This window comes from Phaseolus vulgaris, chromosome 11 (genome assembly GCF_000499845.2).
Source record: "Phaseolus vulgaris cultivar G19833 chromosome 11, P. vulgaris v2.0, whole genome shotgun sequence".
Taxonomy (NCBI): domain Eukaryota; kingdom Viridiplantae; phylum Streptophyta; class Magnoliopsida; order Fabales; family Fabaceae; genus Phaseolus; species Phaseolus vulgaris.
The window spans coordinates 8,039,227-8,064,676 of record NC_023749.2 but is presented as its reverse complement, the minus strand read 5'-3'; the positions used below and the strand labels follow the sequence as shown (position 1 = coordinate 8,064,676).

Below are 25,450 nucleotides of genomic sequence, written 5' to 3'. Positions count from 1 at the left end.
TTTTTCCTATAATTAACATATTTTTTCACGGAATTTAGGCTTTATATCCATTTCTTTGAAAAAAAATTATTATATTTTCAATTAGACTATTTTAATTAAACCTATTTCCTAAATATAATTTTGTTAATTTTTTTTAAGTATACTAGTACGAAAATAATTTAGTTAATCAAAATATAAAAAAATAAACAGACTTTATTTTTAAGATTGGATCAAAATTAAGATTTTATAAATCATAAAACTCCAAAAACAATATGGAGACTAAAATCATAGATAAAAACAAATTAAAGAAAGGTCAAAATTATAATTTGGCCTAAAATTGAAAAGGTATATATATAAAAAATTGTTAGTCACTCAAAATAAGATTTTAGTCCTTTAAATTTATTTTTTAAGGATTAAAAATACTTTTGAAAGAATGTTTTAGAGTCTAAAAAATTGTGTTTAGGGATTAAAAAATATCTTTTTAAAAATTTGAGAAACTAAAATATAATAAAGTCAATATATAAATAAATAAATAAGAAGGAAGCACACATGTTATAATAAAACAATTATGTATATTAATAGGTGAGTACTATAACATTTATCCATTACAAATAATGTTTGCGGGTATCCTTAGAATAATATGAGAAGAATTGTAATCCTTGTATAAAAATAATAATTAAACATCATTGCAATATAGCAATTTTAATAACTTTTTTATTTCAACTAATTAAACAACATATACACAAACATTTGTCAAGTTCAATAATATGATATATATACAGCAATTTAATTATTATTATTATTATTGAAAACTAAGAGAAAACAATATATGCATATAATTTTAAATTATCATATAAAATAATACTAATACTACCACTAATAATAATAATAATAATAATAATAATAATAATAATAATAATACAAAAAAACATTGATAGCTAGATATAAGATGGAGTCATTGAGAAATATTGGACACGGAGATAAAATGAATTTACTTGCCATTCTTTTTTCATTTGGGCTAAATTATATTTTTTAGTTCCATGTATTATTTTTTTAATTTTATTTCTTATATTTTAAAAAGTTATAATTTTGCATTTTTTATTTATTGATTTTTAATGGTAAAATATGTGAATATAGCTAGCGCAAAAAGACACCATAATATGAGTTAAATTGTATATTTTGAAAAAAAGAAGTATACTTAAAAACTTACAAATAGTTTAAAAGATTAATTCTTTTACAAATAGTGGAACGAGAGAGAGGTAAAATATTTTTCGGGTTGTTTTCAACCACCACTGTTAAGATTTTAGAAACTTCTAAATTTCATGAAAAGGTTAAATCTTACGAACAACCATTTTTTATGATTATTTTTTCCAAACATCTAAATATTATTTTTACTTATTTTTTTAAGTATTTTCTACACAATACTGTATATATTTCAGGGTTTGTAAAGTAAAACGAAAATTGTAAACAGATAGACAAACCAAAGTTAACTTTAAAAGCTGAAATTTCTTAACTAAAAAACTCAAAAAAAGGTAATACATTTTTTAGCAGATAACTATCTATATCATTTTAAGTTGCATGATAAAAATGTCAAAAAGATATGTAAAAAAATGAAATATGATTCAAAAATACCAATTACATGTTTATTTTATAACTGACACTTAAATGATGAATATAATTTTAAGTAAAATATTACTTTCACAACAGAGCGAAAAAAACAATTATATGATGTGACAATTTTAAAATTATTTATTTTTTTTATAAATATTATATTTAAATAATTATTTTGTCAGTTGTAATTTAATACATTCTAAACATATCAACACCCTTAATTTTAAGTTGTATCATAATTTTTTTTTAAAAAGTCAATCTAAATAAAATTTTGGTATTTATATGTCTATATGTAAACAAAGTTAATATTTGTTCGAATAATGGTTATATTATATGTACTCCTCAAGGGATTAATGATAAAATTATGCCCAAAAAGCTTTAAAACATGAATTTTGTTAAAAATTTAAAACATTATATTAGGAAATATATTTATTAATTAAATACTTAGTAAAAATTAAATAATATATATTTAGAAATTTAATTGAATAATTAATTAATTGAATAATTATCATTTAATTATTAATATTTGTTAACTATTAAAGTATTTATTAACTAAATAATTACAAGTTGGTATTTACAACCTTTAAATTACCTATTTAATCATTATAGTTTAAAAAATTATCTGTAGCCAGCTTATGAATATAGGGGCAAGTGGATGGAATATTGTTTTTTTTATAAAAGAAAAAAAAATCTCCAAAAGAAGTAAATAATAAAGTTTGTTGCATGATTTTTTTATGAGTAATAATAATACATTGTCACTCTCATTTTTCACTTAAATATTTTATTATAGAAAACCATTTTCAAATAAAAAGTCTCAATTTTTTTTCCCTTTTTTGCATAGGTGAGTGCTATAAATTCACAGCCATTGGCACGCATTTTCCAGAAACGTTAAACAACATGGCATCATCACTATCCTTCTCCAAACTTTCTCTGTTGCTTTTGTTCGCATCATTTTCTTTCTCCTATGCAACTTCTCGCTTCTCTCATCACCCTGCATACCCAACACAAACATCAAAAGCAGAAAAACTCATAAGAAGCCTCAACCTATTCCCAAAGGAACCCTTCAACAGCATTGAAGGTGACCATGAAGGTTTTGTCCCTGGTAAGATCGTGGAGAAGAAGTTCTCGTTTCTTGGTGATTCTGGGCCATCTGTTGAAGACCTTGGTCACCATGCAGGCTACTATTCACTTCCTCATTCCAAAGCTGCAAGGTAAATACAAAATGTATATGCTTGTGGATATATAATTTTCGTTAGATGCAATATCTAACTTATCATTAACTGCAAAATGTTTTTTTTTTGTGTGGCATGCAGGATGTTCTACTTTTTATTTGAATCACGAAGCAGTAAGGATGATCCTGTTGTCGTATGGTTGACTGGAGGACCAGGGTGTGGAAGTGAATTAGCTTTGTTTTATGAAAATGGTCCTTTTCATATTACCAATAACTTGTCTCTTACATGGAATCAATACGGCTGGGATCAGGTCACTTTATTCAACTTTCATGTTTCGTTTATTGAAAGTGTTATGAAGTTACACCATTTTTTTTTCTGGTTTTATCAACAAGTTGTGTTTTCTGATTTTGCAGGCATCAAATATTATATTTGTTGACCAACCTACAGGTACAGGTTTTAGTTACTCTTCTGATATCAATGACCTTCGCTCAGATGAAACCGGTGTTAGCATTGATTTATATGACTTCTTGCAGGTAACAATGATAAAGTCCCTTCTTTCATTCCATTAATCCGAATATACATAATAGCTGTGTATACTGAATTAATTTTACTATAATGTCAGGAGTTTTTCAAGTCTCATCCTGAGTTGGTTAAGAATGACTTTTATATCACTGGAGAATCATACGCTGGACACTATATTCCTGCAATTGCATCACGGATCAACCAACAAAATAAAATGAAACATGGAATCCATATAAACCTCAAGGTCTTACACTATTTCTAGTTTAATAATTTATATTACATATGATGTATATGATTGAGCAAGGATAATAAATAATTATTACTTTGTCTTGGTTTTGCTTCTATTGATTTGTTTGATATAATGACAGGGTATTGCTATTGGTAATGGGTATACATATCCTGCAATTCAATACCTAGCATACCCACAATTTGCGTTAGAAAACGGACTAATTACCAAGAAAGAGGCAGATGATATCAGCAAGTTAATCCCACACTGTGAAGAAGCTGCTAAAATCTGCGGTAGCGAGTTCTTTTCCATTCATCACTCACTGAACATCTTTTCTACTGATGTATATTGTTTCACTGTGTGATGTTGTTTGCGTTTTTATTTTCAGAATCTCATGGTGGAGTAACTTGTGAGAATGCATATGATAGTTGTGAAGAAATCTTCGATAGAATATTGACCATTGATGCTGATATTAATGTAAGTTATATATCCTGAAAGAACAGTAGCTGTTTGAGAAAAATGATGTAGTTTGCTTAATGCATTCGGCTGTGTGGGAATTGCAGTACTATGACATTAGAAAGAAATGCGTGGGAGCTTTGTGTTATGACTTCAGCAACGTGGAGAAGTTGTTAAACCAGGAGAACGTGAAGAGTGCTTTAGGTGTGGGGAAGGGCTTGAAGTTTGTTTCATGCAGTACAGCAGTGTATGATGTTTTGCGGCAAGACGCCATAAAAAATCTGGCAGTGGGGATTCCTGGTCTTCTCGAGGATGGGATCAAAGTGCTTGTGTATGCTGGGGAAAAGGATCTCATATGCAATTGGATTGGTGAGCCTACTTGATTCATTTGAAGCAAAATTGCTTTTACTTCTATAGAGTTCTTGATGTGATGTGGTTCTCATTTGGCAGGGAATTTAATGTGGGTTCATGCCATGAATTGGCCAGGCCAAAAGGCTTTTGCGGCATCTCCAACAGTGAAATTTGTAGTTGATGGAGCAGAAGCAGGGTCTCTAAACAGCTTCGGACCTCTCTCTTTCCTCAAGGTTTGTGTGTGTTGTTGAGGGTTGTGTTCTTGAGTGTGACATGATATTTTCATTTTGGTTACAACTTTATTTATGTGATGCTACGAATAGGTACATGACGCTGGGCACCTGGTACCTATGGATCAACCAAAAGTTGCACTACAGATGTTGAAAAGTTGGATGGGAGGGAAACTGATAAACGCACCAGCAGATGATTAGTGTCCCTCAGAATTCATATAACCAAAACCCAGCATCCTTATACATGGATAGTCATCAAAATTATTTGTATTTAGATGACTTGGTGAATAAATTGGAGGGTGAAATTCTGGATATTCTACTGTTTATGCAATGATCACTCTTTTGGAATTTTGGTACTTTGAATATTCTTTTTAATATTTCAGAAGATGTTTAGTGTAATATTATTATTATGCAATTTAAGTTATAATTTGGATTCCGGGTACTATCCTTACATGTTTGTCTTTGGTCTTCATATGTAAGTTTAATTTCCCTATCGTTCTCCCTTAATTCACGGGTTTATATTTTCTCCCCATTATACACCTCCCTCGTCTTCCAAACGTACGAGAAGATATTTCTTATATAAGAAGAGTTTTTCCATTTAAAACAAAGTGATGATGGCCAATCAACTTCCTTTTCTTTTCTGATTAAAACAAACTTTAATCAATACACTAACATCCCAAAAAATATACTTATTAAGTTTTAAGTTCTATAAGTTTTTATATAAAGTTTTATAAGTTTTTATATAAAGTTTTATAAGTTTTTATATAAACTCAGAGTTCTCAAAACATTCCTAATGCATGATTAATACTTGTAGAAATATAAATATTTACAATTCATAGCTTAAAATAAAACTCTAAAACCTTCTAGGCTCTCTGCACCTGTATGATCATTTGCTCGTGTACATAGTATAATCATCACAGTACAAACACAATAAGAAAAGTAAGGGTAAGCTAGGGAAAATATAATTTTATAATATACATAATTCAATTAAAAGAGCAAACCAAATTACATGGAACAATTTCTCAATCATAATCGTTGGATTTCATTTCAATCCATAATACTTTTCATTTCAATTACACTGACTACACATGATTCCACCGTCTCCCGGAAGACTCATTGAGTATGCCCCTACCAGAGACTAACATCTAATCCATACATCAAAGAACATGATAAGTTCAAAGATCCAATACCGAGTGTCTACATCGGGACCTAGTGTGTATGAACTCCCTCATCAGCTTCTCACCACCTGATATCTTAGTCTATATGACTTAGATCATCAGTGAACCTAGATGATCTCTGTTAAACATAGACTTTTCATACTTAATGTACCATCAAATAATAACTCGTACATATCCCAAATGTATGACATCAATTTCATACAATTTTCATCATTCATATATAATACATATCATTCAATCACCTAACATTTAAAAATTCATAATATTCAAGAACCTTTCCAACATCAAAAACAATATTTAACTTCCAAACTATCAAGATCTATTTTTTATACTTGTCCACACAACATAAAATAATTTTTTTTTACCAAATAGCATCACTGCAAGAGAAATTGAAATTTGAGACCACGTCCCCTCCACATTCAGATCTTCTAGTACCTCAAACAGGGAAACCACTCCAAAATTTAGGAACCTAGAGCAAGTTATCCAAACATTACTAAATTTTAGTATGAACTTAATTAAGTTGAGAGAAACACTTTTCTCAACTGGCTTATAAGATTGATGACTAAATCATAGAGAAAACACAGAGGATAAGAGATCTTTAGAGTAAATATGAACTTACTCTGTTTGAAATCTGATCGGGTATAAATGTACCATGACTCCTCAGCTACAACATGATGTGATCATATTTTGGAGTAGATGAGGTATGGGAAAATGAAGAGAGAAGGGAGAGAAGAGAAGTTGGGAGAGAGAAAGAGATAAGCACCGTATGTCTGGCGGTTCGGTGTTACAATTATTATTATTACTAATATTTGTAATATTATAATAATAATAATACTGAATTTACTTACGGATATAGATTCGTAGGTAAAATTTGTGAATGTAAAATTTATCTATGGATAGAGATTCGTGAGTAATAATTTATTGATAATGCTGAATTTGCTTACGAATTCAGATTTGAGAATAATAATCGTAGGTAATGTTGAATTTACCTACGAATTTAGGTCCATGGATAATAATCTGTTGGTGATTATATTTTTTGTAGTGTTACTTTTTAAGATCTAGATATACCAACGATGAAAAAACGACATATGTGATGATATCAAACTTTTTCTATTACATATGAAACTATTATAACATAGCATGTACTCTTAACATTTAAACACCTTTCCCCTTTTTCCAACCACATAAAGGGAAGATCTCTTATATACACAAACTCCCATTTAAAAATTCCAACCTCTTCATACGAAACACAAAAGCTGAAAAAACGAAAGATACAATAAAACATCTTGATGAAGGACTATCCAGACATATCCCACCACCAAAGTTCAGGCTAAGAGAAGAGACACAATAGAAGATATTATTTTTCTTTAGGCTTGTAACAATTGTATTTAATAGTTTTTCATTTTAGCCTTTATATTTTAGTTTAAAGAAGAAATATATTTTTTGGGTCTTGTGTTATGGAATAATTAGTCTAGGAGTTTGGATCTTAAATTTTACAACTTAAGGGTAAGTTAAATGTCCACATGGCCTCTTCTCAAGCCTCCACATGACGCCATTTTAAGTGCTCCAAGTAGGCGCCCTTCTTTTTTTCAAGATGTCTCTTCAAGTTTTGTTGTGTCACTTGTCTTCTCCTCATAGGTGTCTCCTACATGACTTTTCAAAGTTCCTTGTGTCATTTGTCATCTTCCGATTGAAGAGTTTCTTGAAGCAAAGATTGTCACATGTCACTCAAAGAATTGAGATGATTTTAATAAGCTAATGTCACATGTCACTTTATATGAATGGAGAGAATTTAAGAGTCTAATAGTCATATTTAAAATGTTAAAGCACTATAAACAAATGTGTTTGCTTTCTAATAAATCAACTTGATTTATGAGTAAAAAAACTCTGCATAAATTAGAATTTTTTATTTTATGGTATATAATTTCAAAATTGTCTTTTAATTAGGTTTTAAATTGTCATTTTAATTAAAATGTTAATTACTTTGACTATTAAAATCATGGTTTTAAGATTGATATATATATATATATATATATTCATAATGGAATATATATTCTTTAAAAAAATACAGTAAACAATGTGTTCTTATTTTAATTTTTTATTTATTTTAAAAATTCATAAATAACCCCATACCTTTAGTCTGGAGGATTTTTTGAGATACAATCAACCCCAAATTTAATGGGAAGGTAAATCCAGATGAAGCGTACCAGTGGGTGATAGACATAGAAAGAATCTTTGAAGCTACTCAATGCCCTGAAGAGAGAAAGTTATCCTATGTCATTTATGTACTAATTGAAGAAGCTAAATTCCGGTGGATAAACATGAAGCAAATGATTGAAGACAGAGGAGAAGATGCCACTTGGGAGAACTTCAAAGTAAGATTCCTAGAGGAGTATTTTTCTAATGGTGTCAGATATGCAAAAGAAATTGAATTCATGCAGCTGGAACAAAGAAATCTTTCAGTCACCGAATATGCTACTAGGTTCAAACACCTAGCAAGATTCTACACCCAGACCATGACTGAGACTTAGAGATGTAGAAAATTTGAGTTTGGATTGAAGTAAGAGCTTAAAGAAGTGATGATTCCTATGTCCATTAGAGATTTCCTTGCTCTAGTGGAGAAAGCAAAAGTAGTGGAGAGTTTGAAAAGTACTAGCAGACTTCCTAAGCCTCAAGTGAGAGGACCTTCTAAAAGCATGCCTAAATATGAAGATAGAAAGAAACCTTATTTGAGACCTCAATCTTATAGTAGTGGAAGACCTAGTTCTCAATCACCACCTAGTTTCAAATGTTATGATGTGGTGGGCCACATGTTGTTAGATTTTGCCCTCATCTAGTGTCAAATGTGACATGTGATAAATGTCACAGGTATGGTCATGCAACAAAAGACTGTCGTGTCCAATTGGGAGCTCCAAATTTTGGTGGAGTGCAGCAAGTACAACAAAATAATAATAAAAAATCCAAAGCTGCTGGCAGAGTTTTTGCATTAGTGGAAGTGAAGCTTCGCAGTCTAATAACCTTGTTAGAGGTATTTGTTCTATCTTTGGAACACAATTATTTGTATTGTTTGATTTTCGAACAACCCATTATTTTATATCTTTTGATTGTGATAAGAAACTTAAGTTGAAAGTCTAAGAATTAAAATTTGAGTTGGTGGTATATATCTACACCAACAAAAGATATTATAGAAAATTAGTTAAAAATAATCATATTTTTAAAAAAATTAAATCTTAATAAATATTTTTTTAATTTTCAATATAGATATACCTCATCTCATTTGACAATAAAATCAGAAAACTAACTCAGTTAAAAAATATAAAAATATTAACTAAAATAAAATTTCTTAAAGAGAAAGTAAACTAAAATTACATATATTTAACTAATAACATAAACTGTATGTGGGGTGCAGTGAATGTAATATAATAAAGGTTTGAATTAGCATGTTCAGCCAAATTCATAAACACCATAATTAGTAGAGATTAACAAAAACCAAAAGTAGAAGTGCAATAATTAGTATAAAAAACTTTCCAAAATACTTTTGTAATATTGTTTTTATTGTTGATTAATATTTAATGAAAATATAACTTTTTCAAGGACTTTATACTACTCATTTAATGTGATGTATGTTATTGATTAATATTTAATAAAAATATACTTCTAATTTAATAAGCTCTATTGATTACTTCCTCCGTTATTTTTTAAGTTCTTTTTTTATATAGAAATAAATATAAAATGATAAATTTTCTTAACTCTAATAAATATATATAAGTTTTATTATTTTTATTTTTACATTAATAATATATATATATATATATATATATATATGTAGAAAGAGAGAGATAATGAAATGAATTACTCTCAGTTTCAACTTTCTATCCTATTTTACATTAATAACTCAGATTAAATCTTAAATGTACATTAATAAAAAAAATTCATGTTGTGATACTTAATTATATTTTTAAATTACAATAATTGAAATATTATAATTATCTTATGTATACTTAATTGTACAACTGTTTGACTTTTATTTCCCTTATTTTTAATATATTAATAAAAAGATGAGATAATTGCAATAATTATGAATACATTTCACAAAAGAGAAGCTATTATTTCTATAGTATGTGTAACACCCGAGAAAATACATCTAAATATTACAATACAAGTTATACCGATTTCTATATATATTTAGAGTTTTTTAAAATATTTTTATTACAAGATTATGATTTATAGAAATATAAATATTAACAATATAAAGTTCAAAACAACATCTTAAAATCCTCCAGAAGCTACCAACATCATGAACATTTGTCCGTGTACACAGAACAATAATCGCAGTTCACAATATAACAAGAAAAACAAGGGTAAGCTAGTGAAAGTAAAGTTTTATAATATACGCAATTAAATCAAAAGAGAAAACCAAATTACATGGATCAATTTCTCAATTATTCAATTTTCTTCAAATCCCAACATAAAAAATTACATAAATCTCACATGGATCTACACATCCAGGATATTAAAAAAAAAAAAACCAACTGATGCCTTCCGGAAGAATTATATTAAGTAAGTCCTACCAGAGATTAACATCTGATCCAAATATTACTAACAAATTCAAGAGAAAAGATTAGGGTAAGTTCAATACAACCCAAGCCGTGCATCTCATATGTCATGGTGTGCATGAACTCCCCCATCAGCTTCTCACCACTTGATATCTTAGTCTATGTTGCTTAGATCATTAGTGTAACTTAGAGATCTCTATTACCATATAAACATCAATACTTAATACACAAACAAACATATGTCCATACATCCATACATTATCCAAAATATATGAATTCAATTCCATACAATTTTCATCATACAATATCATTCAAAATGTAATCTGCAACATTCCAAAACCTATTTAACATTAAAAAACAACACTTAAATACTAAAGTGCCAAAATCTAATATTTTTAAAGTTTAAACAATGTATATTAACAAACAACACCATATATAAACAAACAACATCCATGCAAGAGAAATTGAATATTAGGACCACGTCCCCTCCACATCTAGATCTTTTAGCCTAAGATACTATTAAAAATTAAAGTTAGTTGAAATTCCTTATTCTGAAGGAAATTTTACCTCAATCAGGAGAACCACTCCAACATTTAGGAACTAGATAAAGTTATTCCAACATTACCAAATTTTAGTATGAGCTTAATCAAGTTGAAATAAACACTTTTCTCACTTTTCTCAACTGGCCTCGTTAAGATTGATGACTAAATCATAAAGAAAAACATAAAATAAAGATTTTTAGAGTAAAAACAAACTTACTCTGTTTGAAAATCTGATCGGGTAGAAATGTACCTGACTCCTCATCTACAGCATGACATGATCAAATTTTGGGATAGATGAGATATGAGAGAGAAAATGAAAAGAGAAGGAAGAAAAAAGAAGTTGCGAGAGAAAAAAAAAAGAAGAAATAAGAAAGAAAAAAATGTTGGTTTAGAAAGATAATTAATATGCACTTATAACTTATTTATATGACTTATTAATTAATATTGTTTTATATAAATACAAACAAAATATTTTCAAAATGTGATACTTAAAAATGACATGGTGTAATATTTAATGAAATTACGTAAAAATATTTCTACTTTCATGATTTTTTATTATTTTTCAATTAATTGTCTTATTTAAGATTAAATTGATAGAGTTAAATTTAAGAAAACACTATAAAATATGATTAAATTATAAATTAATTAAGCCAATTAAAACTCAAAATTTTATTCATTCATTTAATTTTAATATAATCAAACTCAAATTTATTTTCATAATTATAAATGTATATTAAAAAAATAAATTGGTCTAACCTAAAGTTCAAGAGATAATTTCATTAGGGTCAATCACAAGATATTGCTCATTTTGAAGGTCGGTGTTCTATCATGCTTTGGAGAAGGAAAAAATATATAAATTTTCATTGACCTTGACTCCTAAGTGATGTGGAACTATATTGACGGTATCGAAACAAGCCCTCTAAACAGACAATACCTCAAATACAATGATTGACCCAACGATACTATCTTTCGGACATAAGATCAGAACAAAAATACATTATAAGAAGAATATGTTAATAATACTTCTTCGAATATATAATAATTAAAAAACAATTACAATCAATAATAATAAATGGGAATTCATGAAAAAAAAATAATACACGGAAAATAAGAGTAGAAGTTAACAAAGAATTGAATTAATACATAACACTAATTAATATGGAGAAAACTTCCATATAGCAGTTAATGATACTATTATCAATACAAAAAAAATATATTATCTATTAGGACTGTTAAAATGAACTTGTAAAATGAAGTACTTAAATTTTAATTATTTTTTATCATAACCAAAACTGTTTGATTTTATAAATTAAATACTAAAACTATCTCAGTTAAGAAATATAAAAATATTAACTAGAATAAAATTTCTTAAAAAGAAAGTCAACTAAAATGACCATATATTTAACTAATAGAACGTAAACATAAACTGTATGTGGGGTGTGCAGTGAATGTAATATAATAAAGGTTTTTTCATCAAAGTAATGTTTTTTTTTAATTACATTTTTGAGTAAGTTTTTTTTTTTTTTGTAAAAATGGATAAATTGTAGTTTATGAATACGATTTTAGAGTCCAAGTCATCCCAAAATCGTATCCATAAAATACACTTTAAAACTATGAGGCTCAGACACTTCTCTTAAATGGCGTATCCGTGTTGGACACACGTATGATGTCGACACTCGTAGGACACTTATCAGTGAAGTGTTCAATTCAAAAAATATTTATTAGATTTTTGAAAGTTCTAGCACGGTTTTAACACAATTTTAAAAGGTATAAATACAATAATTTTCTAAAAACTCAAATTTATTGTATAATTTTTTTATTATGATTATAAAAATAAGGAACAAATTCTTTTGAACCGTCATGAAAAATATCTTCATCATCCCAAAAGAATCTCAAACATACTTTTGCACATAAATATTTATTTTCAATTTATATAATTCAAAATTATACAATATATAGATTCGTGTTCCGTGTCCTACAGTTTAAAAATTATACGTATCTCTATGTCCGTATTCATGTCATGTCAATGTCCGGATCCATATTTTTGTTACATAGCTCTGAAATTATGAGATATTACTTATTATTAATTTTTTTTAAATTGTTTTACTCAAAATCATAATTTCCAAAAAAAAAGCACTTCTTTGTGCAAAAACCTAAAATAAAGGTTCTGAAACGGCTATGAAATTATTGCATTCGGAAACATCAAACGCTGAAAAGCGGGGGAACCGCTTTGCACTGACTCTGCTATAAATTCATAACCATGGTCACGCTTTTTCAATAATCGCAAACAACATGGCATCAGCACCAACACTTTCCAAAGTTTCTCTCTCTTTTGTGTTGCTTTTCCTTTCACTTTATGCATCTTCTGCAATTTCTCATCGCCTCATCCTTGACCCAAAGGAACCAGTTAACACCATAAAAGGTGACTATGCAGGTTTTGTCCCTGGTAAGATCGTGGAGAAGAAGTTCTCGTTTTTTGGTGATTCTGGGCCTCCTGTTGAAGACCTTGGTCACCATGCAGGCTACTATTCACTTCCTCATTCCAAAGCTGCAAGGTAACTCTACATTTCATTCATTTCTTCTTTCCCTCATGTTATAACACTATCACTTCTTCAATCCATTGCAATTTACTTTGGAGAATGCCAAAATGCTATGAAATTCAATACTAAATATCATAGGTTTTTAAATTGGAATGCACACACCGATTGGATTCATCCAATCCAGAGCTAACCACTCATTTAATTCTAAAAGTAAGGTAATTTCACAATTGGTCTATAATCTGGTTAGAACTAAAATACATGAAACCAGTTTACATTGGTATGTTTAAATTTTAAATAATTTAAGATAAACAAAACACACATTTAATAAGGATTGTAAATAAATACAACTTATTGTTGTTTTTTTTATCACTGCATTTTATTAAAATTAAAATTGGTATCAATTATCAGCATACATTCAAATTCTAGGTTCTCTTCCCTGCCTTGACTATGACAGCAGAGTGTTTCAATTTATAAAATTTTATTTATTTTAATAACTACATTATCCTTATAGACAGAAGATTGTTAAAATAATTTATAATTATTTTAATTGATTAATTTCAATTTATCCTTTTAATCGGTGGCTAACAGATTATTCTGATTAGAACTGCCATTTTATGTGCCTACCACTTGCAGAATGTTCTACTTTTTCTTTGAATCACGGAAGAGCAGGAATGATCCTGTTGTCATATGGTTGTCTGGAGGACCAGGGTGTGGAAGTGAATTAGCTCTGTTTTATGAAAATGGTCCTTTTCATATTACCAATAACTTGTCTCTTACATGGAATCAATACGGCTGGGATCAGGTTATGTTATTTAATTTCCATGTTTCCTTTATGGAGAGTGTTATAAACTTACACCAAACTTTTTTTCTTATTTGTTTGTTTTTTCTCATTTTGCAGGAATCAAATATTATATTTGTTGACCAACCCACTGGGACAGGTTTTAGTTACTCTTCTGATGACAGTGACGTTCGCAACGATGAAACCGGCGTTAGTATTGATTTATATGATTTCTTGCAGGTGAGAATTAAGTATATAAAAGTCCCTTGTTTCATCATGTATCCCAATACAAGATAAGAATATCCTGTTCTGTATGAATAATATCTGCTAATTAATTTTACTGTAATTGCAGGAGTTTTTCAAGATGCATCCTGATTTCGTTAAGAATGACTTCTACATCTTTGGTGAATCATATGCTGGACACTATGTTCCTGCACTTGCATCCCGGGTTAACCAAGGAAATAAACAAAATCAAGGACTTCATATAAACCTCAAGGTCTTAACACAATTTCTTATATATATGACTGTGAAAGGTTAATGAATGAAATCACAGTATTAATTATGTTGTTGCTTTTGCTTTCATTGATTCATTCGACACAACAAAGGGTTTTGCAATCGGTAATGGGTTAACCAATCCTGCAATTCAATACCAAGCATACCCAGATTTTGCATTAGACAACAGAATAATTACAAAGGCTCAGTACGACAACGTCAACGTCTTAATGCCAGACTGTGAACAAGCCACTAAAACTTGTGGTACAACTTTCCCATTTGTCACTCGCATCCCTTTCTACCATGGTGTTTCCCGTTGTGATGTTGTTTGTGTATGATTTTTCAGAAACTCAAGGTGGAAATAGTTGCTTCAGAGCGTTACGTATTTGTGAAGACATTTTCGACCGTATAGTGGACTTTACCGACAACATTAATGTAAGTAATAATGAAAGAACAGTGCCTACTTAACTGTTTAGTTATCTAATTCTGCTGATACACAAACTGCAGTACTATGACATCAGAAAGAAATGTGAGGGGAATTTGTGCTACAACTTCACAAACGTGGAGACGTTGCTAAACATGCAGAAAGTGAAGAGTGCTTTAGGTGTCAGTGATGACTTGAAGTATGAGTTATGCAGTGATGCTGTTCATGATGCTATGATGCAAGACTGGATGAGAAACCTGGAAGTGGGGATTCCTGCTCTTCTTGAGGATGGAATCAAGTTGCTCCTTTATGTTGGGGAGGAAGATCTCATATGCAATTGGCTTGGTGAGCCTACTTGGTTCATTTGAAAGTTGTTCTTGTGTTGAAATTAAGGGTGCGTATATATGTGAGATTGAGTTCTTGATGTGGTTCTCATTTTGACAGGGAATTCAAGGTGGGTTCATGCCATGGAGTGGTCAGGCCAAAAGGCCTTTGGAAAATCTCCTACTGTGAAATTCGTGGTTCATGGTGCAGAAGCAGGTTCTCTTAATAGCTATGGACCCCTCTCTTTCCTCAAGGTTTGTGTTCAGGGTTGCATTATTGAGTGACACCGTTAATTCCAGTTTTGGTTATAACTTTATTTGTATGATACTTCAACAGGTACATAAGGCTGGGCACTTGGTCCCTATGGATCAACCAAAAGTTTCACTTGAGATGTTCAAACGTTGGATGGGAGGGAAAATGACCAGACATAAACATGAGAAGATAATTAAACATAAACCAAACACCATGTAATAACAATCACAATTATTTGTGTACAATTTGAGGGTGAAGATTATACATTTTTTTCTGAACCTTTTTTATAAGATTATAGGATTCACCCAACACACCCTCTACTTTTGCATTTACTTTATACTAAAAAATGTCATTATAGAATAAACAATTAAACATTCTCAACATTATCCCAAGTGAATAGTGTGGGATTTTATCTTTTATGATGTTGTAAATTACGAGTAAAACATCACCAAAACTAGTGCGAACAATATTAAGCCGTTAAACTATTATACCTAAAGTGAAGCCGTATGTCGCACATAAATGGAATGAAAAGTTATGTTTAGATGCATGAGACACAACCAGTGTCAATTATCACGATGCAAGACTTGCAAAAATTTACAAGTTAATATCAATTAAACTTATATAAAATAAAATAAATATTTAATATTTAAACTATAACGTATGTTTAACCGATATAAGATAAAAAAAATATTAAAAATAATAAATTTAACATCGATTTATGAAATAAATATAAAATTAAATAATTAAATTTAGTATGCGAATGAAATAATAAAATAATAAATAAAATCGAAAGTATCCGATGCTGATCATTGTAATTCTTTCGTGCGTTCTCTTTCTTGGAATCATTCTGTCCATTCCAAATATAAATATGGCCACAGAGAGGCTCTATCTGCTAAAGCCACACATTGATAAAAACTGAGAAAATGTTAAATGTTAAAATAATTTTTAAAATAATTAAAATATTGATATCTATTGGGTTGTAAAAAAAAAAACATTTTTGTTGATAAAATATGGAATGAGGGTCAAATGGTATATGAAACCCACACGTGACAAAGTGTAGCCAAATCATCAACTCTCAATATATTGGTGCTTTTTTTTTCCTTCCATGAAATCACCAGTATTCATAATCTTTTTCCTTTAAATACTTATTATAGTTCTATTTTTTTTTAAATATATTGAACTGTAGTTAAACACTACAAGAAAAACTCAAATTACATACAGTCAAAATCTGTATATAATACACAAAATTCGTATATAAAACATCGTTACATACGAATAAATCCGTATGTAATTACATAGGGATAAATTTGTATGTAATATTCGTATGTAATTACATAGGGACAAAACCGTATGTAATATCCGTATGTAATTACATAGGGATAAATCCATATATAATATCCGTATGTATTGAATAAATCTGTATGTAATTAACGGATAAACTTACATACGGATAAATTCGTATGTAACATTCTACACAACAGCATCAGTTTTTGTATTTGGAAGCACCCTATATTTTTTGTATTTAGAAGCACCCCATATTCTACACCTGCATATATTCATCAACATTTCAGTACATTCCAGTTTTCAGAAGACAAATATTCATCACATTCAATGTTGTCCATACATACAATACTTACTATTTCCAAATATCTAAAATGTATTTCATTAAAACAAAGTTCCAGAGAAGCTAATAATTATTATAATCTTCACCGGGTGAATTTTGTTGTTCATCATGATTACTATGATGTTGCACTTCATTTGACTGCTGATTCGGTTGAGTTGGTGGTGGGGTATTTAGCTGCTGAAAAAACTGTTGTGTTGCAGCTGCTGCCTCAGGTGGTAGATATTGCATCATAAAGTTTTGAAAGTTTTGCAAGTTTTGAAACTTTGCATCCATGCGTTCAATATGTTGCTTAAGTTCAACAATTTCTTCTGAATCAGCCTTCTTATTACTAAAAGATGGTTGTGTTTCTTGTAGGTAACGACTAACACAGTCGTCCTGACAATCAACACGTTCAACCCCATATACTCGTCCCTTGTACCTTCCTCCTACACTTTCTGACCAACAACGGTTTCTCAATTTTTCCTCCTCAACAGGATCTAATAGAGTAGATATTGAGGTAGATTGTGACTCAGATAATGCTTGAGACAATCTACTTTCAAAATCTTCCTATTAAAATGAAAAATATTTATTATCATACTAATTAATGTATATGAAAAAAAAGTTTAAAATAACTAACATGGGTCTGCCTTGATCTATCATCAACAAAATCTCCAGTGCTCTTTCGTATATGTGTTTGTTGAAACACTTCATCAACATGGACCGAGCGGCCAAGCTCCTCTGTCTATAAAGAAAACATTTTATAAATTAAGAAGATAATAATTAATCATAAATTAATATAAAAAATTATATGGAAATCATACCATACGAATAGCGTGTTCATGAACACTAATAGATCCTCCAGTGTGCAGACATCCACCTTTTTCAGACAAACGATTCTTTTTAGCTGTATCACATTTGGATCGATACACATGCATGTTCCATTGTTCAAGGAGGTTGTTCCAAACATTATTGTCAATCCATTCTGGTCGTTTACCTTCTTGGCGAGCATCTTTAAACATTTGTGAAAGGGTGTGAGAAGCTTTTGTATGGAAATTTTTCTTAACTTTTTCCTCGTCCTGAACCCTCCATGTGACCTTCCTCTACAAAACAACAAGAATCATCAATCCAAATTGTAAAATATAAAATTTTTAAAGGGAATAAAAAACAAGTACCTTAAAACGTTGAAAAAATATATCCCGTTCACCCTTTGGGATTGCCCCCCATGTTGGCCATGGCTCACCAAATTGTTGTTTGATGCTGGCAGTGATGGCCTTTGATGCTATTTTTGATGGATAAAACCTAAATACCAAAACAAAGTTAGTCAAAATTATAAGACAATAATAATAAATTATATAAATTGAATTTTGTTATATTCTTACCCTCCCCCAATAGGCTGAATCAGAGGGCGATCACCAGCTGAGAGGACCTCGTCCTCTAAGTTATTCGCTGCAGAAGCTGAATGTGTCCCTCCAAGATTTGTATATGGGGATGGTGTAATATCCGGTGGGGTTGATGCATTAGAACCAACACGTGGAGATAGTGTTGATGCAATAGCATCTTGTACTGGTGGGGTGGATTGGGTAGCATCTGCTACTGGTGGTATAGATCCATGAACTGAAGAAGAAAAAGGTGTATTGGGTTGACTGGATGATGGATTTTGGTTGTTAAATTGTGATAACAATTTTATCACATAATTTTTTTCCCCTTTTTTTGGTTGTTACTTGGTGATGGTTGATTAGAACCTCCTGATGACATCTATATATATTGCATGAAATGATAATGAAGGTTATATAAGTTTATCAATGAAGAAGAATATGCTGAATATAGTTTAATAAAAATATTGAAATAAACATGTACAAATTTCATCAGCAAACATTAAACTCAAATTAATTGGAGTAATAAACAGTATATTAACAACAACAATACAATAGTAGTTCCTACAATAAATATTATTTGTTAACATTGGCTTCCTAAGTCTATTCAAAGCTAGAGATGTCAAAGTCATCTCCATATTCATCTTCACTTTCTCCCTCTTCATTGTCTTCTTCCCATTCATTTGTTTCTTTATCTATCTGATCTTGAAATGATGATACATTGTTTATGTCAACTTCTTCAAGCTCAGCCTCTAAATCTTGTAATCCTGAAACCCTTTCAACTTCAATGATTTCATTAACATGTGACATTTCATCCACCTGATATGGCACTTCAACTTCTACATCATAGAATCTATACTACCTCTGGGCTTCGTTTTGATTGCAACACACCAACCACGTTTGTCTCTGCGTGATGTTGGATATGGTACATAATAAACTTGTCGAACATTATGTGCAATGATAAAAGGATCAAATGGCACATATCTTCTATCCATTCGAATATCCACAATATCATATTTGAAATCTACTCGCGTACCTCTTGTTGATGGATCAAACCAATTACAGTAAAATAATACAACTTTCTTATCTGAGGTCGAAGAATTGTACTCCACCTCATACATGTGTTGAATCACACCGTAGAAATCATCCTCACCTCCTTCTATAAGACCCTTTACATGGACCCCACTATTTATTTTTTCTTTCCCTCGCTCCATGCGTGAGTGTGGAATTTGTACCCATTCACAAAGAATGTGTGCCATTCTTTTACACACCTCAAAGGACCAAATGATAAATCTCTTAGGTGTTGGTTATTGACATTTAAAGGGTCTTTATGAACCTATAAATATATCAATGTCATTAATTTTTTATGAAATGATTAAAGAAGTCAACAAAAAGTAAATTATAGAATTTCTAGATACATACTTGTGTCCTAAACCACAAAGGGACATTTGCATGTATATGAGCCGAAGTCATATAAAATGGAACACAAACTCAATCTCCAAGTCAACACAAGCAAGAACCAACTTAAGCAGAACGAAATGTGAAAAAAAAAATCACTAAAGAACAAATAATGAACTACATAGGCACATAACCAATACCACCTCTTTAATATGCAATACTGTAAATCTCCTTTCTTCCATTCCTTGACCACATAGGTACATAACCAATACCACCTCAAAAAAAAATTAAGCAAAAAGATTCCATAGCCAGTGGTGAAACACAAAAGCAAACACAAATCAAAGCCCAACAAATTTCCAGCTTAATAACAAAAAACAAACCATCAACCTGAATGACTGTGGCGGTGGTGGCAACTGACCGGAGAAGGTCACGCGGTGGTGACCATTGACGACGGTGGAGATGACTGCGTTCGTGCTTCTTCTCCGAACCAGGACAACGGTGGTCGCAGTTGCTACGGTGATGGTGGTTGTTGCGGCGCTGACGGTTGTTGCGGTGGTACTGGTTGCGGTGGAGATGGTTGCTCGGTGGTGGCCGCTAGCAGCTGGAATGTGGCCTTGTTGGTGCTGCTGTCGTGTGTTTGCAATTTAGGGTTCACTGCACCACTGAACTGCAGCTTTTTTATTTCACTTTTTCATATAAGTTACATACGGATAATCCGTATGTAACATTTCTTTTTTATTTAATTTTTATTTAATTTTTAATTATATTTTTATAACATTTATTTTCTTTATTTGTTTATATATGATATCATAAGTAAATAGTTATTTTAGAAGTAAATAAATATCTCATGTAAATAAATAATATTTAGTAAATAATTATTTTAATCTAATTATATATTCATATTTTTATAAATTAAATTTATTGTAATATCTTGTTTGTAATAACTAATTAATGTAAGAGGTATATTTTTTAACTATATTTCTGATTTAGTCACCTTCTAAACTTTATTTTTTTAAACATAATAATAAAAGAGTAATTAAAATAAAATTAGATTAAGAAATAAATAATATATTAATTATAATTATTAAATATATATTGAAATGATTTTAATAAATTGGTCGGATTGATTATGTAATATATGAAATGATATATTAAATTTAGTTATGGAGTGCTTGTTAATAAATTCGCAAGTTTCATTTTTCACAATTTTAATTTTTTAAAAGAAAATAATATATTTCATAGAAGTCAATAAATATCATATGTTAATAAATAATATTTATTATTAGAAGTAAATAATTATTTTAATTTAATTATATATTCATATTTTTATAAACTAAATTTATTATAATATCTTGTTTGTAATATCACTAGTGGAAAAAAGACTTTTTATGACGGTTCTACAAGACTTTTTATGACGGTTCTGATAGTGACATAGATTCAGGCGACATAAAAACTCTGTAGTTTCTATGTCGGTTGAAAACCTGTCATAGTAAATTGACTTACTATTGTTGTATATAAATTGTCATAAAATGTGCAAAATGGCTGTCATAGTATGTGTCAAATGAAACTTTTTATGACTGATATTTTTAGAACAGTCATAGAAAACATGACTTACTATGATAGTCAACATTACAACCGTCATAGTAAGTCACTTTCTATGACAAATATTTTAGAACCATCATAGAAAATATGAGTTACTATGATAGGTAGAATCACAACCGTCATAAAAAGTTCATTTTTTTAAAACAAATTAATTAGTTTTATCCGCTTTCCCCCATTCATTAATTATATCAACAACCTGCATATAATAATATATAATTTTCAAATAAACCAATTCTTGATTATTAATCGTATTATCCAATGTACAAAAAATATAAATATAACATTCATATATTTAAATAAACTAAATAATTTTGCAACCTTAAAAAAACAAAAATTTGTTGTACACTAAGATCTTCTATATTTTTATCTCTATTGAAAATAGAGATGAATAGTTAAATAACTAAAAAATTAACTTTTAATACTCTTGTAGCAAACAATCCAAATTTCTCTTAACATCATTCGTGCTTAGTCCCCTGCGAATGAATGGAAAAAAAAAAGTATTAACTTTAGGAACAACCAATATTAGTAATTTAGATCAAACAAGACTCTAAACTTTATAGATCCAATTAAAAACATGAAAGACATATTTCTACATATATTTAGTAATTGTTTCCGATAATTTAAATTTAAAACAAATTTTAAAAAATCTCTATTAAAATTCAATAAAATAAGAAGTTAACTAAAATGTTTTTTTATACCATCATAGATTTTGATATAATAAAACTATATAGTTTATAATAATTATTTTGATAAGTTATATCTAAAATGTTTATATATCCTATCATAGATTTTGATATAATAAAACTATAGTTTATAATAATTATTTTGATACGTTATATCTAAAATTATTTATAATTGATTGATACCAACAAAATACTTTTGTTAATAATATATGAACTTAAACTCTTAAAATGAAATACTTTCAAAATTGGGAAAAGGAAGCAAGAAATTCAGCTTCATGAAGAAAATCAGTATATGAGAAAATTACCATGAAGAACCGGAGCTTGTTTTCCTTGCTTCGGTATTCATTAGCAAGGAGGGTTAATCCCATGCGGCAAACCTGTGTGCAAGCATATTTATTGAAAAAGCATAACCAATGGAAGTTGGTAGTGGCACCAAAACTAAAAAATCGAAAAATAGTATGTCAGGAGGAGGCATAAATGTTGTGCCTTTAGGAGCATTGAATTTTCAATAAGTATTTCTAAGCATGACTTCTAATCTAACAAAAGTCATTAGTTAGTCACAAATAATGCTCCAGTAGAATATAGACACGAAAAGAAAATATAAACATAGTTGAAAAACAGTCTTCAAACTTGAATAACTGCTTTTCAACCTACAAAATCTTCAAATTTTTTTCAATCCTTGTCAAATCTGAATAATCCACAACAAGGCAATGGCTACATTGTAGAGACTTCACTTGTTTTAAAGTAATTGTAAAGTTAAAAAGATTGGAAATAGAGCACAAACACATTGAATGCAGTTTCAACCAAAATTACAGCTTAAACTGAAGATGAGTACATTTTATTTCTACCCTTTCCTAATTCTTCTATACCATACAATCCAAGCATCAAGTTAATCTTCAAGTTTTCAACTTTGAAACTTCCCATCTAATACTCTTAATTGCACAGTTTTTCTGGTTGGCCATCCTCTATCTATTCATTCCTTTATCTTATAAGATTTCTTCAACCTACAGGTCGAAACATTTGTTCTCAATCACTCTTTGAAGAATTTAGATTAACTATAGCAAATTAATCCAATGCAAAAGCTCAATAACCAACATCCAATAACTAGGTCACAAAAGGCACACACATATATATAAATTTTAGTTATTTGACCATTTGTTAGATGAAGAAATAAAGCAGAAAAGAAATATATGCTTCCTTATTTGACCACTTGCACTATTCTCTTGCAGAAAACAAGAGGCTTCTCACTTGTTGCTAGTTGAGAGATCCATGACTAAAATTGAATTGAAATTTAGAAAATTTCATGGAAACATTGAAAAGGTAAAGGAATTAAAAAATAAACATATATAAAAAGTTTGACCAGTGTGGGTTCTACAAGATACATGAGTATCTTATCTTCTACAAAAAAACTAAGACTGTTCTACAAAATTCTTATTATCTAAATCATGCAGGATATAACCAACAAGTTGTCCACTCCAGGCAAAAGTAAAGCCCTATCATCCCTATATGGATTCATGCCATATCATTATTTTATTTTTTTGAAGAAAATGGATTCGTATAATGTCTTAACTGTACAACTAACATTTGGAGTTATCAACTTTACAGCTGCTGTGTTTCAATTTGGGTACTCATAGGCCTATGTTGTAGGCTCTATAGTAACTCTAAGATTAATGTATCCTATGGATTATTTTACCTCATATTTTTCTCTTCTCTTCCTTTTTTTATTCAACAAAAAGTTATACTAACATATATGTTTGTACAATTTCAAAGAGTATGGCATCACATCCTTTATCATATTTCCTTTTAATATATTATCTACTATAGGTTAAATTTATTATAAAAGGTATAACTCAGATAGTTATATAGTTTGCAACAAATTTAAATAATGATACACTAAAAAATGTAATGTTAACTAAATGGGGACCATATAATGACAGGACTAACATGAAGTCTCTGTTCTTATTATAGTATATATGATCAAAATTTGTATAAAATGGTTTGCATTATGCATCTAATATAACAGTTAATGATTAGGAGAAATGAATATTTGGTTTGCAGGTCAACTGTACACTTACTTCCACAAGGATGAAGCAACACCTGGTGTAACCATAACTTGAATTTTCAAGTGCTTTCCAAGTTCTTTAAACACTTGTGAAGTCTGCAAAGCCAATTCTCAGGTTGGAACATATATAGCAACTCTAGGACATAAAATACATAGAAAAATTTATGAACATATAAAGTCAATCATTATGCTTATTCAAATAGTCAACAACCATGAAATAGATTAAGATAATAAAAAATTAAATATGATTCAATAATGCCACAAACATGTATCACAACTATAGCAATAAAATCAAACAGTGTCCTTCGTATAAAATAACTTTTCAGGGGAATCAATTCGGCAAAACAAGGCATCTATTAGTTTAGATGAAATTTCAAAACCAACACTAAGATAATGTTGCGAAATCATCGTCACCATGAACTTTGTCGTCCTCAATCTTTTTGCGAACTCTATTGCGAAATCCTCTACCACGATGACGCTAGAGGCGGCGCTAGCAACCGCAGTGGAGATAACAAGCTGCTTCTCCTTCAATTAATTTCACGTTCCAGTCATGTGGTTTGGGCTCGAAGATGACACTCTGCTACGCCAGAGCGGCGTCCAGCTGGAGCGGCGACTCAACCACCATCCTCAACCAAATGAAAAACCCAAAAATAGTACTCACTTTTGACCTATGTCGAAAAATTGCTTACCTGTGTTGATCGAGACATAGTCGTGAAGCAGATTACGGATTAGGGTTTAACTTTCAACAATAATTGCTCTTAGGATAGAACACGGAGAATGCTTGTTGTTAGCCATGAAAGAGAAGTGTACCGAAAAGATAAGGTAATCGTTGTTGAGAGCGGAAATACAGAAAAGAGTGTTGATAACCAAAACGTTAGAACACAAAGGGAAAATAACATAAAAGAGAATATTAGACTTATTATATCATATCTATTATAACTGACATAGAAACTATTTTTATGTCCCTTAAAATAGTAACTGATATAATAAATATTTATTATATCAGATTTAATAACAATTGATATAGTATATTTTAATTTATTTACTATATTGCCACCTCAATACTTATTATGATGGGTGGATTAGACCCATCATA

At 29.8% G+C, this 25,450-nt stretch overlaps 3 protein-coding genes across 3 annotated transcripts; 2 read left to right on the top strand and 1 right to left on the bottom strand.

Moving 5' to 3' along the window:
* The first annotated feature begins 2,479 nt into the window (after positions 1-2,479).
* LOC137824133 (serine carboxypeptidase-like) lies at positions 2,480-4,903 on the top strand. The gene is made up of 9 exons (XM_068629598.1): positions 2,480-2,801; positions 2,904-3,072; positions 3,176-3,295; positions 3,385-3,528; positions 3,653-3,803; positions 3,899-3,987; positions 4,074-4,335; positions 4,417-4,550; positions 4,641-4,903. The coding sequence occupies exons 1-9, from the start codon at positions 2,488-2,490 to the stop codon at positions 4,746-4,748; spliced, it is 1,491 nt and encodes a 496-aa protein (XP_068485699.1). The 5' UTR covers positions 2,480-2,487; the 3' UTR covers positions 4,749-4,903.
* An 8,109-nt stretch (positions 4,904-13,012) lies between these two features.
* Positions 13,013-15,942, top strand: LOC137821112 (serine carboxypeptidase-like). The gene is made up of 9 exons (XM_068625548.1): positions 13,013-13,378; positions 13,997-14,165; positions 14,262-14,381; positions 14,494-14,637; positions 14,747-14,897; positions 14,980-15,068; positions 15,141-15,402; positions 15,502-15,635; positions 15,718-15,942. Exons 1-9 carry the CDS (start codon positions 13,116-13,118, stop codon positions 15,850-15,852), a joined length of 1,467 nt encoding a protein of 488 aa, XP_068481649.1. The 5' UTR covers positions 13,013-13,115; the 3' UTR covers positions 15,853-15,942.
* Positions 15,943-17,186: 1,244 nt separating this feature from the next.
* LOC137810613 (uncharacterized) lies at positions 17,187-20,662 on the bottom strand. Its single transcript, XM_068611986.1, has 6 exons — positions 20,395-20,662; positions 18,616-18,991; positions 18,409-18,535; positions 18,058-18,336; positions 17,874-17,978; positions 17,187-17,803 (listed from the first exon to the last, which is right to left on the bottom strand). Exons 4-6 carry the CDS (start codon positions 18,253-18,255, stop codon positions 17,321-17,323), a joined length of 786 nt encoding a protein of 261 aa, XP_068468087.1. The 5' UTR covers positions 18,256-18,336; positions 18,409-18,535; positions 18,616-18,991; positions 20,395-20,662; the 3' UTR covers positions 17,187-17,320.
* Between the last annotated feature and the right edge of the window lie 4,788 nt (positions 20,663-25,450).

Coding starts and splice junctions, on each gene's coding strand:
- LOC137824133 (XM_068629598.1), top strand. CDS start 2,488: ATGGCATCATCACTATCCTTCTCCAAACTTTCTCTGTTGCTTTTGTTC. Junction 4,336..4,416: donor TCTCATATGCAATTGGATTG/GTGAGCCTACTT, acceptor CTCATTTGGCAG/GGAATTTAATGTGGGTTCAT. Junction 4,551..4,640: donor GACCTCTCTCTTTCCTCAAG/GTTTGTGTGTGT, acceptor TGCTACGAATAG/GTACATGACGCTGGGCACCT.
- LOC137810613 (XM_068611986.1), bottom strand. CDS start 18,255: ATGTTTAAAGATGCTCGCCAAGAAGGTAAACGACCAGAATGGATTGAC. Junction 17,979..18,057: donor ATGAACACGCTATTCGTATG/GTATGATTTCCA, acceptor TTTTCTTTATAG/ACAGAGGAGCTTGGCCGCTC. Junction 17,804..17,873: donor ATAGATCAAGGCAGACCCAT/GTTAGTTATTTT, acceptor TCATTTTAATAG/GAAGATTTTGAAAGTAGATT.
- LOC137821112 (XM_068625548.1), top strand. CDS start 13,116: ATGGCATCAGCACCAACACTTTCCAAAGTTTCTCTCTCTTTTGTGTTG. Junction 14,382..14,493: donor ATTTATATGATTTCTTGCAG/GTGAGAATTAAG, acceptor CTGTAATTGCAG/GAGTTTTTCAAGATGCATCC. Junction 15,069..15,140: donor ACTTTACCGACAACATTAAT/GTAAGTAATAAT, acceptor CACAAACTGCAG/TACTATGACATCAGAAAGAA.